This window comes from Balaenoptera acutorostrata, chromosome 20 (genome assembly GCF_949987535.1).
Source record: "Balaenoptera acutorostrata chromosome 20, mBalAcu1.1, whole genome shotgun sequence".
Lineage (NCBI taxonomy): Eukaryota > Metazoa > Chordata > Mammalia > Artiodactyla > Balaenopteridae > Balaenoptera > Balaenoptera acutorostrata.
Genome location: NC_080083.1, coordinates 19,103,782 through 19,117,925, shown reverse-complemented (window position 1 = coordinate 19,117,925; position 14,144 = coordinate 19,103,782). Strand labels below are relative to the sequence as shown.

At 41.2% G+C, this 14,144-nt stretch overlaps 1 protein-coding gene across 3 annotated transcripts in view; it reads left to right on the top strand.

Annotated features, from left to right (window-relative positions):
- Window positions 1-14,144, top strand: part of MYO1D (myosin ID) — a 355,807-nt gene that overhangs the window by 113,494 nt on the left and 228,169 nt on the right. For all 3 annotated transcript variants that reach the window (XM_007190161.2, XM_028168535.2, XM_028168534.2), the window contains exons 7-11: window positions 226-342; window positions 2,341-2,544; window positions 6,829-6,974; window positions 7,054-7,168; window positions 11,908-12,078. In XM_007190161.2, the coding sequence (XP_007190223.1) occupies window positions 226-342; window positions 2,341-2,544; window positions 6,829-6,974; window positions 7,054-7,168; window positions 11,908-12,078 (753 nt within the window). The remainder of the gene's footprint in view (window positions 1-225; window positions 343-2,340; window positions 2,545-6,828; window positions 6,975-7,053; window positions 7,169-11,907; window positions 12,079-14,144) is intronic.

Sequence of the window (14,144 nt, the reverse complement as noted above, 5' to 3'; positions counted from 1 at the left end):
GCTTGTCTTAGGTGACGACGACTCTCACAATTGGGCATTGTGGGTGCTGCGTTATGTTTCTACCCCTGAAATCGTATTTATTTTCTTTGGCTACCCATCATCCCTTCAATGACTTACTCCAAAGGCATCAAGACCGTGGCTACACTTGAATTTAGTCTCATAGTTTTGGGATGTTAATGCTCACATGCAGTGTCTGTGACCTCAGTTTCCTGTTTTCATTCCTAGTCGTCTATCAATGATGCTGCAGAATTCAAAGTAGTAGCTGACGCCATGAAAGTCATCGGCTTCCAACCCGAGGAGATTCAAACAGTGTATAAAATTTTGGGTGCTATTCTTCACTTGGTGAGTGGGAACGCCTCTCAGAATTCTTCGCCTCCCTGTGGGACTAGGATGTTCTTTCAGAAGGTTTGGGGTTTTGTGAAAAGTAATTTACGTAGAGAAAATTCCTCTGACATTTTGAAGAAATTACTCTATCTGTAGTTTCCTCCAACGTGTTATAATAATATGAGGGATTTTCCAAGCCACTGTGGGTTTTGAGACTGTGGCTTTAGTTCACTGCCTTCCTGGTATGTCAGACTTCGAAGTGGTTAATTTCAAAGGTGAAAGAGTTCAGCAGTGATGTGACCACCAGTGGGATAAGCTAAAATCTTTTGAACGGAGCAAATTTCTAAAGGCATTTGAAACATAGAATCATAGATTTCTAGAACTAGAATTTTGATGATCTCATTTTATAGATTGGAAATGACTGGCTTAAAAGCACATCCAGTTCATTGCAGCCAACACCACGGACCACCCTGGCCCACTTATGCACAGGTTATTTTCCACACATCACACCAACCTTAGAAGTAAAGAACCGTCGGTCGGAGTCCTTTCATTACTGTCTATATGATTAGAGATGTTGAAAATGTAATGAACATGTAACCTGGTAGTAAATGAGTGACAACATGGATACAAATCTGGAGTAAAAACGACCTTTCACTTTCCTGCGGCGAGATTTAACTCTAAGTGAATCAGAAATACACAGGACCGGGCTTCCCTGGTGGCGCAGTGGTTGGGAATCTGCCTGCCGGTGCAGGGGACACGGGTTCGAGCCCTGGTCTGGGAGGATCCCACATGCCGCGGAGCGGCTGGGCCCGTGGGCCACAATTGCTGAGCCTGCGCGTCTGGAGCCTGTGCTCCGCACCAAGAGAGGCCGCAACGGTGGGAGGCCCGCGCACCGCGATGAAGAGTGGTCCCCACTTGCCACAGCTGGAGAGAGCCCTCGCACAGAAGCGAAGACTCAACACAGTCATAAATAAAATACATAAATAAATAAATAAAAGAACGTGAATTTCTAAAAAAAAAAAAAAAAAAAAGAAATACACAGGACCTATATGAAAAATATTATATAGCAGTATATAAACAATTTCTTAAATGTTCCTGTCTAGGAAGACTTTAACATTCTAAATTGTCTCATTCTTTCAACTAGTTTATAAATACGGTGCAACAATAATCCTTCAGAATCCAAAGAGGAATTTTGTTTTTCAGTTGACGTAATGATTCTAGAATTTACCTAGAGCAATAAACATGTAAGAAGGTCGAATAAAATGTGTTAGAGTAGTAGGGTAGGGGGAGCAGGGGAGAGGAGGCACGACTAATTCCACCAGGTTTAAAATGATAGTAAAAGCCACAGTACTTTAAAACTTGCTGCATAAATTCAACACCAGATTAATCAACATATTAGTTCATGTGCTGGACACTTGGTAGATGGCTAATAAGTATTTATTGCTTATTGAATGAGTGGAATATAAATAGACTCAAAAACTTGGTAGAAATTAATACGTAATAAAGGTGATATTTCAAATCAGGAGGAAAAGCTAGACTATTCGATTAATGGTGTCGAAGCAACTAACCATCTGAAAAAATAAAGTTAAATTCTTACTTTACACCACATACCAACCTACATTCTGGTGGATAAAAAGCTTAAATGTAAGAATAGCTGTATGAGGAATAGAAGAAAATACTAAATATTCATAAAATCTTCAGAGTAGGAATGATCTAACTACCAAAGAAAGAGAAACCCTGAAGCAAATGATTCATAGATTTGACTACATAGAAATGTAAAATTTCCATCCGTCAAAAACATGTGCTGAAAATTAAAATATAGATGAGTGTCGGGGGAGGAAAAAATGCATAAAATACCAGGTTTTTATATGTTGAGATATTAATGTATTTAGGGAAATAGGCGCTCCAAACAAGGTCCCTTGGAATTCTCTCTGAAACTGGCAAATACATCCCTGACTTCGTGTTTCAAGAATCTCATTGGAAGTGGTGTGTCTTGGTCTTTCTCTTCTGATACAGGGAAATTTAAAGTTTGTAGTGGATGGTGACGTGCCTCTGCTTGAAAGTGGCAGGCTTGTATCTATCATAGCAGAATTGCTGTCCACCAAGACGGACATGGTTGAGAAAGCCCTCCTTTACCGGACGGTGGCTACGGGTCGTGATGTCATCGACAAGCAACACACAGAACAGGAAGCCAGCTACGGCAGGGATGCCTTCGCTAAGGTGGGATTTTAAAGGCATTGTGTCTGCCTTGCGAGAGTTCTGGTACCAGAATTTCTAACATCATGGGGAGGAGGTGTTTCCAGACACCGCCAGCTCTCTGTGATGCCAGCTGGGTGTCCTACAACTTAACTCAATTCTAACACTGTCTACTGGAGATAGTATCACACACACACCCACACACGCACGCGCGCGCGCGCGCACACACACACACGCACACACACACACACACACACACACACACATCACCTGTGCTTCTGACCAACCAGCTATAGATGGGGGAAGTACCAGCAACCTCCTTGGATTCCATTAATTGCTAGAGTGGCTCACAGAACCCAGGGAAACATTCACTTACACTTACCAGTTATTAAAGGATATGATAAAGGATACAGACCATCAGCCAGATGAAGAGATTTACAGGGCAAAGTCTGGGAGGGTCCCGAGAACAGGAGCTTCCGTCCCCTTGGAGTTGGGGTACATCACCCTCCCAGTGTGTGGATGTGTTCGCCAACTGGGAAGCTCCCAAGCCCTGTACTTTGGGGATATTATGGAGCTTCCTCATGTAGGCATGGTCAGTTATTAACTCCATTTCCAGCCCCTCTTCCCTCTCTGGAGGATGAAAGGTGGGACTGGAAGTTCTAAGCTTCTGATCGTGGCTTGGTCTTCCTGGTACCCAGCCCCCAGCTAGGAGCCCACTCAGAGTCACCTCAGTAGAGTAAAGATGCTCCTAATGCCCTTATCACGCAGAAATTTACAGGGGTTTTAGGAGCCCCGGGTCAGGGATGGGGTCCAGGACCAATATCAGAACAAGAGACGCTCCGAGTGTTCTTATCACATAGGAAATTACAAGGGTTTCAAGAGCTCTGTGCCAGGAACCAGGGGCAGAGACCAGTATATTTTCTATTATCTCACAGCCTGGTGTTGATCTCAGTTTCATTTTTAGTGAAATTCTATGAGGAGGTGTTCAGACGTTCCTTGAAAGCAGGTTAAGCCTCTTGAAACCAGAGTGGCGCTTTTTGACCATCACGGTCTCAACAACACCCCATGGCTGTGAGCATCGCTGCCAGAAACATTCTCAGAAAAGCAGAAGCCGACTGACCGGGGAGCTCAGGGCCCCTTGCTTGCACAGGCCCCTTTTGTGGCCCTTCGTTTTGCTTTCCTCACTCGATAATGCTTCGTGCAAGTCCCCTTCAAGCCAACGGATGGACCCATTGTTTTAGTGTCTGTGTGGTGATGGGACCATAATTTATTAACCATCCACCTCTTATGTCATTCACCTCGTTCCCTTTTTTTTTGCCACTACAAACAATGCTGCATCCTTGTCCATCTTTCCTGACACACCAGTGCTTTTATTTCAGTTAGATGGCCTCCCAGGAATGAGCAAGTCAAAGGACACCCCGATCTGAAGCTTTAAGTGACTGATTTTCTGGGTGTACAGTGATACCTCATTGTTACTTTAGTTTTCATTGCTAGTGTATTTGAGCATCTTTTCCTATTTTTGTAAAGTATTTACATCTATTCTGAGAATTGCTTGGGTATATGCTTTGTACATTTTTCTTTGGGGCTGTTACCTTTTTACTGTCCATTTGTAAGAGCTCATAACTTTAACCCATTGTCTGTTATCCATGTGGCAAATATTTTATTTTCCCAAGTTTACATTTTCTCTTTTTCTTGTTTGCTGGTTGATTGGGTTGCTCCATATTCCATTTTTTACTCTTGTAAACCTCTTGCTTGGTTTTTAGTCTTCAGAGGAATTTGAATTAATCCAAATGCAATGGAGAGTGGAATATTTTAAGCAGAGGCAATGTCATCAAGTTTGAATTTTTAAAATGATGGCTCTGACCTTAGTATGAGAATCTTATGGGGCAGTGGGTAGGGCAAGGGTGGAAGCAAAGAGACCAATTAAGAGGATATTTCAGTAATCCAGGAGGATGATGATAGCAGCTTGGACAGGGAAAGTAGCAGTCAAAATGGGGAAAAGAGGATGATTTGAGACAAACTGTATCTGGAGAATAAAATCCACAGGACCTCTTGTTCTGGGGATGAGGGAATCAAGGATAATTTCTGACATGGTCCAACCCACCTCTCCTGTCTCATTTCCTGCCATATTCCAGACTCGTTTCTCCCCTTTACCACATTAGACTTATCTCAGACCTTACATGTTGTCTTTATCCCTTTATCCTTCCAGCCACAGGGCCTCTGCACATGCTGTTTCCTCTGCCTGGATTGTTCTTCTCTCCTCTCTCACCTGATTAACTCTTACCATCCTTCTGATCTCAGCCCACTTTCTCAGAGAAGCCATCCCTGGCCTTTCTGAACACTGAACAGGTTGAAATCTCCTCACATCCCATGCACCTCATCTGTGTGCGTGTGTGTGTGTGTGCGCGCGTGTGTGTGATTTTCCTTCACTCTACTCCCTGAGCTCCTTGGAGACAGAGACAATGTTCATTTTACTTGGTACAGTATCTCCCACAAACTGCACAGAGCAAGTACCCAGCAAACATTTAATGAGTGAATGAATCCCCAAGTTTCTGTTTCTATTTATTTATGGTTAAAAGTTGGGTAGGAAGGACTTCCCTGGTGGCACAGTGGTTAAGAATCCGCCTGACTATGCAGGGGACACGGGTTCGAGCCCTGGTCCGGGAAGATCCCACATGCCGCAGAGCAACAAAGCCCGTGCACCACAACTGCTGAGCCTGCGCTCTAGAGCCCGCAAAGCCACAACTACTGAGCCCGCGTGCCACAACTACTGAATTCTGCGCACCTAGAGCCCATGCTTCTCAACAAGAGAAGCCACCGCACTGAGAAGCCCTCACAATGCAACAAAGAGTAGCCCCTGCTCGCCGCAACTAGAGAAAGCCCACACACAGCAACAAAGACCCAACGCAGCCAAAAATAAAAATTAGTTAATTAATTAAATTTAAAAAAAGAAAAGTTGGGTAGGAACAGTTTTAGGAGGTGGGAAGATCAATAGTCCAGACAGGACATAAGTTTGAGACAGCTGTGAGACATCCAAGAGTGTTGTCAGGTAGGCAGTCAGACACGGGAGCCTGGAGCTCGGAGGAGAGGTCTGCATTCAGGTGATACATTTAGGGGTAATATTATATTACCGTTCTTTAATGCTGTATGAAATGACTTAGGAAGAGATAGGGAGTGAAGAGAAGAGGACTAGGAAGAGCTCCAACTTTTAGAGATCAGGTAGAGGAGGAGACCTACTAAAGGTCACTGAGAAGGAGCAGCCAGTGAAATAAGAGGAAAATGAAGAACGTGTGGATTCAGGACTTCCCTGGGAGTCCAGTGGCTAAGACCTCACTCTTCCACTGCAGGGGGCGTGGGTTCGATCCCTGGTTGGGGAACTAAGTTCCCGCATGCCACCTGGCATGGCCAAAAACAAACAAACAAACAAAGTGTGATATTACGAATCCCAGAGAGCCCAATGTTTCAAGACAAGAGTAGGAAATTGGGTTGAGTGATGCTGAGTATCTGAGTAAGATGTCCCTATAGAGGTACAAGAAAGGGTCCATATAGAGGTGCTTGGGGTTCTTGATGAGCCATTTCAGTGGAGTCATGAGGGAGAAGTGAAGGCTGGAGTGGCTGGAAGCGTAAAGGGGGGAGGGGGAGGGGAGGAATGGAGGTGATGTGTATAGATGTGTGTAGGTGAAGAGAGAGGGTTGCTGGAGGGAGATGTTAAGGAAAGGTTTTCTAAAGATGTGACATTGCAGTGCACATTTGTGTCAGGATGTGAATGTGTGTGAGTGTGTGGTGCCTTTGTCCCTGTGTGTGTTTGCGTGTGTATCCTTGTGCATTGACTGTGTATTTGATTCTCAAGGAATTTGAAATGGTGGCCTTTTGGCTCAGATCTTTATTTAGCATTATAAATCAATGTTCATATATTTAGAATCCATAGGGCATAGAACTCATTGGTTCTCTGCTTTTTATAGTTGATGAGATTAAAATAAAGCAATGAAGTGACTTATACGAGGCAGTAGGCAAATTATTGGTATTAGCAGGGCACAGAAACACACCTAAGGAATGTTGTTGGAATACAACACATGTAGTGACCCATAATAATCTTTTAAAACTCCAAACGTCATGCATATGTCATATAATTTTTAAACAGATGATGTGCATTTCTCATTTTTCAGCTTAGAGGATTAACAGTTATGCTAAACGGTAAGGAGGAGGTCAATAGGAATTTAATTCAATAGGAATTTAAAACTTATCACAAATCCAAACAGGGGACGCATTTCCAATGGGCAAGAATTTATGATGTCATTTTCATCACAGGCCATATATGAGCGCCTTTTTTGTTGGATTGTTTCTCGCATCAATGATATTATTGAGGTCAAGAACTCTGACACCACCATCCACGGGAAGAACACTGTTATTGGTGTCTTGGATATCTACGGCTTTGAAATCTTCGACAACAACAGGTAAACCGAATAAGATACTGAAAACCCTATTGTTTATTTTTTTTATTTGTTTGAGCCTAATTGATTCCTTTTCTTGAAGCTTTGAACAATTCTGCATCAATTACTGCAATGAGAAGCTCCAGCAGCTGTTTATTCAGCTGGTCCTGAAGCAAGAACAGGAGGAGTACCAGCGGGAAGGGATCCCCTGGAAGCACGTGAGTGGACTCGTACAGACTGTTCACGATAACGTCAACTCTTAGCATCTTGGGTATCTGCTGATCTTCTTGGGTGCTTGAAACACCTAAACCTTAGCTTTCCTTTTTGGGGTATTGAAATATTACAGTTCATTTTCAGGGTTGATAGGTGGGATTTCTCTAATTTGGTCGACTGTCTGGTTGGTGCCCAGAAAAGGCTGAGTTAAAAATCAGTAAACTTATGTTCACTTTACAACTGATACCACATAGTTTTTTGATTCACATCTGTCTATTAGAGTTTAGCATCATTTATAAGTTATTCAGAGCAGCAACTTATGCCTTCAGTTGGCTGAACTTCGCTTCCAAATTGAGTTTCTTTCCCTTCCTTCTTTCTTTTTTTGCTCTTATTTCTCCTTTTTTCTTCTCCTACTTTGTAAGCCCAGTGGCATTTTATTGTCTTTGGTTAATGAGGTTCATATTCCCTGAAACCCATGCATGAAAACAGGTGTATTAACTTTGATTTCCATTTACTTTCCTTTGTGTCACACGACAGCTATCACCTCTCTTTTCCTGGCTCTCTGTGAACTTTGTATTCGTCACTAGTCCGATAAGATGCAGCCAGACAGTATGATTGATGCTGGGTGCAATACCACAGATCACAGCTAAAAACATGACAATTAGACCTCCTGCTCACGATAGAAATGGGACCCTGTAATTTTCTTTGAAATTTGTATTTTTAAACAATTTTGAGGACAGACATGAAAAATTCAAAAACTTGAGTTTCCATAAATTTCTGTGTTTATCCTTTTGCCAAATAGTATAGATAATGAAGTCCGTATTTGTATTTTGATATCCAATGTAAGCAGTAAAAAGCTATTTGAAATGCTGTATTTAAATTACTTTTATATTCCTTCCCATCCTCCTACTTTCCATCTCCTCTCATTCAGAAAAAGGAGATACTGATATAATAACTAACTTTCCTGCTTCAAATTTCTTCTTTGCCTTCCATCCATCGTGTGTTAAATATTAGAATACCGTAACAATTTTGTTCAAGTATAGTAGTATGAATTCTACATATTTACAAATAAAGCAAAGGGTGTATTATTACTTTTTAATAGGAATACCTACAGTTTTGATTTAAAGAGTGAAGTCTCATCGCATATTTAAGATGTAATTCAATTCAATTACGTTTATATGCAGCTTTCTTAGAACAAATCTGTTGCATAACATAATATACAACTATAACTAGGGCTTAGGTTTTTATAGCAAACTTAATCATAAAACTTGTTATTCAGATGTGGTTCAGAGATATGGTCCAAAATATCCTTTAACAATCAGAATATCAAGTTCCACAGGCATAGTTGATAAAGGGAAAAGTCAACAATTGCAGGAGACTATTCCAAACATCTGAAAAAGGAGCAAAAGCCCTTTAAAACAATTCTTAGTGAAATAAACCAAGAAAAATGTGACCTATAGGTAACAGAAAGCTCACTCCAAAATAATAGTTACTGAATACAGCCTGGGTCCCCAAATTAGAATCTCCATTCTGGGCAAGTATTTCCTTTAAAAACCCCAAACTTTAGAACATAGTGATTAATTTAAAAATTTTTTTTATTATGGAAAATTTCAAGCATACATAAGAGCAGAGATCACAATATAATAAACTCATTGTACCCATCACTCAGCTTTAATAGTTATCAGTGAATTGCCAGTCTTGTGTCATTTGTACCCCACCCACCCCCAGATTATTTTGAAGCAAATCTCAGACATCACATTATTTCATCTGTAAATATTTCAGTGTGTTTCTCTAAAAGATAAAGACTTTTATAAGAAACCATAGCCACGACACCATTATCACACCTAAAAAATTAACAGTAATTCCTTAATGTCATCAAATATGCAGCCAGTGTTCACATTTCACATTTCCTCAGTTGTCTTAGAGTTTTTGGTTTTGCTTTTACAGTTTGTTTGAATTTGGATCCAAATAAGTTACTTACGTTGTGATTGGTTGATAGGCCTCTCGAACATCCATCGATTTTCTCCTCTCTCCTCTCTCTCTCTCTATTTTCCTTGCAATCTTTTGTTCTTTAGAGTTGCCCACTGTCTGGATTTTGCTAATGGGGTTCCCGAGGTGTCACCTAATCTGTTTCTCTGTTCCTTATATGTCCTGTACATTGGTTATTAGATCTAGAGTCTTGACTGGTGTCAGGATCACCGTCTACTTCATAGGTGGTATGTGAACTTCCACCAAGAGATTCATAATGTCTTGTCTCCCTAATTGATTCGCCTTTACATGATTTTGGTGCCGTAGTTTGCAAGTCATCTTTAGGTGCTGAGAACTTGACTCTATTTGGCACAAAGCTGCTCTATTTGGAGTGAGGATGGGAGGCCCAGAGCCCTGTGCCCCTGAGCCATCCCCTCTCATCTCTCTTTGTCCCCTGCATCCGCTAAGAAACCTCCTGGGAATACCAGGTTGCCGGAAGAACCTAGTTTGAAAACCACAACTGTAAGCAATGTTTGAAGCAACATTAAACTGTGAACCAGAAGCTACTGGACTCTTCAGCAAAGACTGATCACTTTTAGTTAGACAGTTGGAATTTGGGGAACTTAATTCTTTTGTTCTTGGCACAAAAGACTTAATCTTTAATTCCATAGTCGCAAAGTCTACGATTTCAGCTGTTAATTAATACAGAGTTCCTGCTTTTTGAATATTTTAAGGATATTTTTTCCAAAGATAGAAATAACTTTTCTCCATAATGAGAAATGTAATAAGTGCCCACAATAAAAGTAAATACTTAGACCAGGGCTCCTCCATCTCTGTACTAACATTTTAGACCAGATAACTGTTGTGAGTCTGTCCTGTGCTTTGTAGGATGTTTAGTAGTATCCCTGGCCTCTTCCCACTGGATGCCAGTAGCATTCTACTAGTCATGACCACCTAAAATGTCTCCAGACATTGCCAAATGCCCCTGGGGGGCAAAGTCACCCTCTATTGAGAATCACTGATTTAGACAAACCAGAAAAGTATAAAAAACAAAGTAAAAACCACCCAGTTTGGGGGCTTCCCTGGTGGCGCAGTGGTTGAGAATCTGCCTGCCAATGCAGGGGACACGGGTTCGAGCCCTGGTCTGGGAAGATCCCACATGCCGCGGAGCAACTAGGCCTGTGAGCCACAACTACTGAGCCTGCGCGTCTGGAGCCTGTGCTCCGCAACAAGAGAGGCCGCGATAGTGAGAGGCCTGCGCACCGCGATGAAGAGGGGCTCCCACTTGCCACAACTAGAGAAAGCCCTAGCACAGAAACGAAGACCCAACACAGCCAAAAATAAATAAATAAATAAATAAATCCCATTTAAAAAAAAAAAAAAAGAAACAAAAAAAACCCACCCAGTTTGCAGACTTTCAGTCCATGGAATACAGAGGAGGACTTGGAAGACTAGGGATGGAGCTGAAAGCCACAGACAGATAGCTGGCATGAGCCCTTGGATTTTAAAAAGCATTGAACAGGGATCCATGAGACACAGTAATACTCTATCGTGAGTGTGTCGATCTTACAGAAGGTAGTGGGGACAACTCGCAGTTCAGGTACCTCCTAAATGAGGTGGGACACATCAACACACAAGATTAAAATGTATAAGCCGCCCGTCTTCAAATGAGGTACTACAGCTTTCCTGAGTCAGGCCCATGTGTGCTTTCTGTGTGTGTGGTGATATGTATGCTGCAGGCTATCGGAATAGACAGGTGTAGAAGAGGATTATTACACAAACCTTGTGTGTGCTGAAGTGGCTAAAGAGCCTGCAGTTATTTACAACTTTATTCAGCCTTGTGGAAGCAAATGAAAAGCTTATTCTTATCCTTTACGGATACTTATATCTCAGAATTAAATTTTTTATATTGTACCCTGGAAACCTCTGTTAGACCCATATATGCTTTTTAACTTTTGGAAAACTGAAGGAGATACTCTTTGGGATTTTTAGTCAGCCAGGACCGTGTAACTAAAAATGCAAGTTCTCGGAAACACCTTAACTCCATCAAGTTCAATATCAATGAATACTTCAAGGTTATTTGTTGGTACTCAGTGGAATCTAGGTCTTGCGGTTAACAGCCAACAGATTGAGGGATTGAGGGTCTGACGAATAAGGTTAGGTGCAGGATATGAAGACAGGATTAAAACAAGAGTTAGCGAAGGGAGAAACATTATCTACTTTATAATTTTTGCCTGGAGCTGTACTCATTTAAGGCAAAATGTTTTATGATAAAAAGTCCACAAATACATTTTTTAAAATAAATTTATTTATTTGTTTGTTTTTATTTTTGGCTGCGTTGGGTCTTCATTGCTGGGCACGGGCTTCCCCTTGGGGCGAGCAGGGGCTACTCTTCCTTGCAGTGCGCGGGCTTCTCATTGTCGTGGCTCCTCTCGTTGCAGAGCACGGGCTCTAGAGCGCCGGCTCAGTAGTTGTGGCACACGCGCTTAGTTGCTTCTCGACATGTGGGATCTTCCCAGACCAGGGCTCGAACCCGCATCCCCTGCATTGGCAGGCGGATTCTTAACCACTGCACCACCAGGGAAGCCCCACAAATATATTTTTTTAAAAAACCTCTGTTAGAATGTGTGCTCCTTTTAGCGTTATACCTCATTAGTGTTATTCACCTCTTCGACACCAAAGTGACTTAAATTCCTGATACCTATGGAGGCATTGCTGTTGCACCTGTTCCTGGTTCCCGTTGCCTTTGGAATTGCCGCTTTGCTGTGTCCTGCAGATCGATTACTTCAACAATCAGATCATCGTGGACCTCGTGGAACAGCAACACAAGGGCATCATCGCCATCCTGGATGACGCCTGCATGAATGTCGGCAAAGTCACCGATGAGATGTTCCTGGAAGCACTTAACAGTAAACTGGGCAAACATGGTCATTTTTCCAGCCGAAAGGTAGTGTGTATAATGAGAACTTCCTCTCATTTTGATCATTAAGAGTTTCCTCATTGTTGGACAGACTTAAATGACTTTATATGTTGGGTTGAAAGAATGTCCACTCAAGTGAGAGAGACCATAAACATCCATGAAATGATTTATTGCTGTGGCTAAATTCTGCCTTTCTGGTTTGTAGGATGACGAGATTGATAGAAATCACAGTGTCCAGGAGAGGGAGCTCTAGACTATTCCATTTGCTAGAAATAGGAAAAATGAACATGATGCTTTAGAAAGCATGATGTCATTTATAACCAATAGGTACAGAGTCCTTGTTCATGTGCTAGAATTTTGCTCCTGCATCTGATAATTCTGGCACTGAAAATAGCTTTTGTCCTTGACTTTCTACTGTAATCCTCAGTTATAAAAATCTAGTATGTGTTCTCTGCTGTAGTTCTTCAGACTATGTGACTTTCTTGAAAACAGAGAAATTCTAGCTGAAATCCTAGTGTTACAAGGAAACTCATTCCTTAAATGAATGGTGATCCTTCTTAAGTCCCTATTTTTCACTTTCTAAAAATGTTATAAGCAGATCATATCTCCATGATAGTTGGTGGCAGTCGTGGTTATCCGACATTTGTGCTGTGCCTAGCATATAGTATGTTTGCCATAATATTTGTCATAGAAGAGACACGCCGTCATCCCTAGGTGTTCCCTACAAATGTAGGCTTGTCTAGCAACCATAAGCTGAAGGAAAAACAGGCCCCATTCTTCTTCACTTCCAGAAGGAAAGGGGCCAACATTTCTGCTCCTCCACAATTCCATATAAATCTATGACCCACTGCCACTTTTTAGCATGAATAAATCTGTATTCTGACTTTGTCCCTTCTGAAATTATGTAATCAGAACAGTAAGATTCCCCAATTAACTGGAGACAGCACAAATCATCAAGAAATATATTACTGGCTGATATTTATTTTAGACTAGTTTATTTCTAAAATATTCTCCTTGGTCTATTACTGAGGACTAACTTGCAGCCTGCTGTAAGTCGGCTTTCAGGTGCTACAGTCTGATCTTTGACATTAGGGGTCTAGCTAGGGTTATTCCTTCAGTCATTTCCTATTTATAACACAAATACTTAAGTGCCTCTCATTTTCCAGGTACAATCCTGGGTGCTGGGGACAGAGCAGCAAGCCAAGTTAGAAGCCCCGTAAATAATTTACAGAGGTGCTTTGAAAGACGGCATGATTACAGGGCAAATGTCCTGTCTCTGAGGGGTTGGGTATAAATGTCCTTTATAATCACAATTCAGGTTTTGGAGACTCGCCTGGCATTGGTATACAATCTGTGTTTGTCCAATTCAGTTGAATTGGTCACAATCATATCAAATAGATCTTACAAAATATTGAATTCCAAACTAAAACAGGCAAGGCTCCACTTTGTTTAAATAAATAACTATGATTCTCATGTGAGAAATCACTTCATTTTGTTATGTTTCACCTTGGCCATTTATACACTCGAATTTATCAACCAAATATTTTGAAATATAATTTCATATTTACAGTAGAAACTGTACGTACGGTACTTTTAAGCAGCTGCTACTGACTTGATAGGAAATGCTAAATAGTAATTTATCTGTGGAGGTGGAATTGTTTTTTTCTTTCCTTTCTTTTCTTTTTTTTTAATGTGGGAGCCCAGGTTTTCCCAACTCTCAGACCAGGTGGTTCCTTTCTCCCTCAGCATCCTCCCCCAGACAAATCCCAAGATGGAAATTTTTTGTGTGTTCTTTTCTGGAATTTTTGCCTAATGAAGGAAAGAAATGAAATAACCAAGCTGTCAGGATATTTTCATCACTATGAGTCTTTCTGTTAAATAAATGCTATTATTCTGTATGTTAAAGCAGGTTTTATCATTGCTATTGGTTATTAATGATTAGCTAGAATTATTGGCAGGCTAAATAAGAAGTTTCTGGCTTGTGCTTATTTAGGGGCTAAATTGTTTCTCATGCCTTAAAGTTATCATGGAGAGGCAGGCAGATGATCCAATAAACCATAAAATAACTGTGTAAAATATTATTAACATATAAA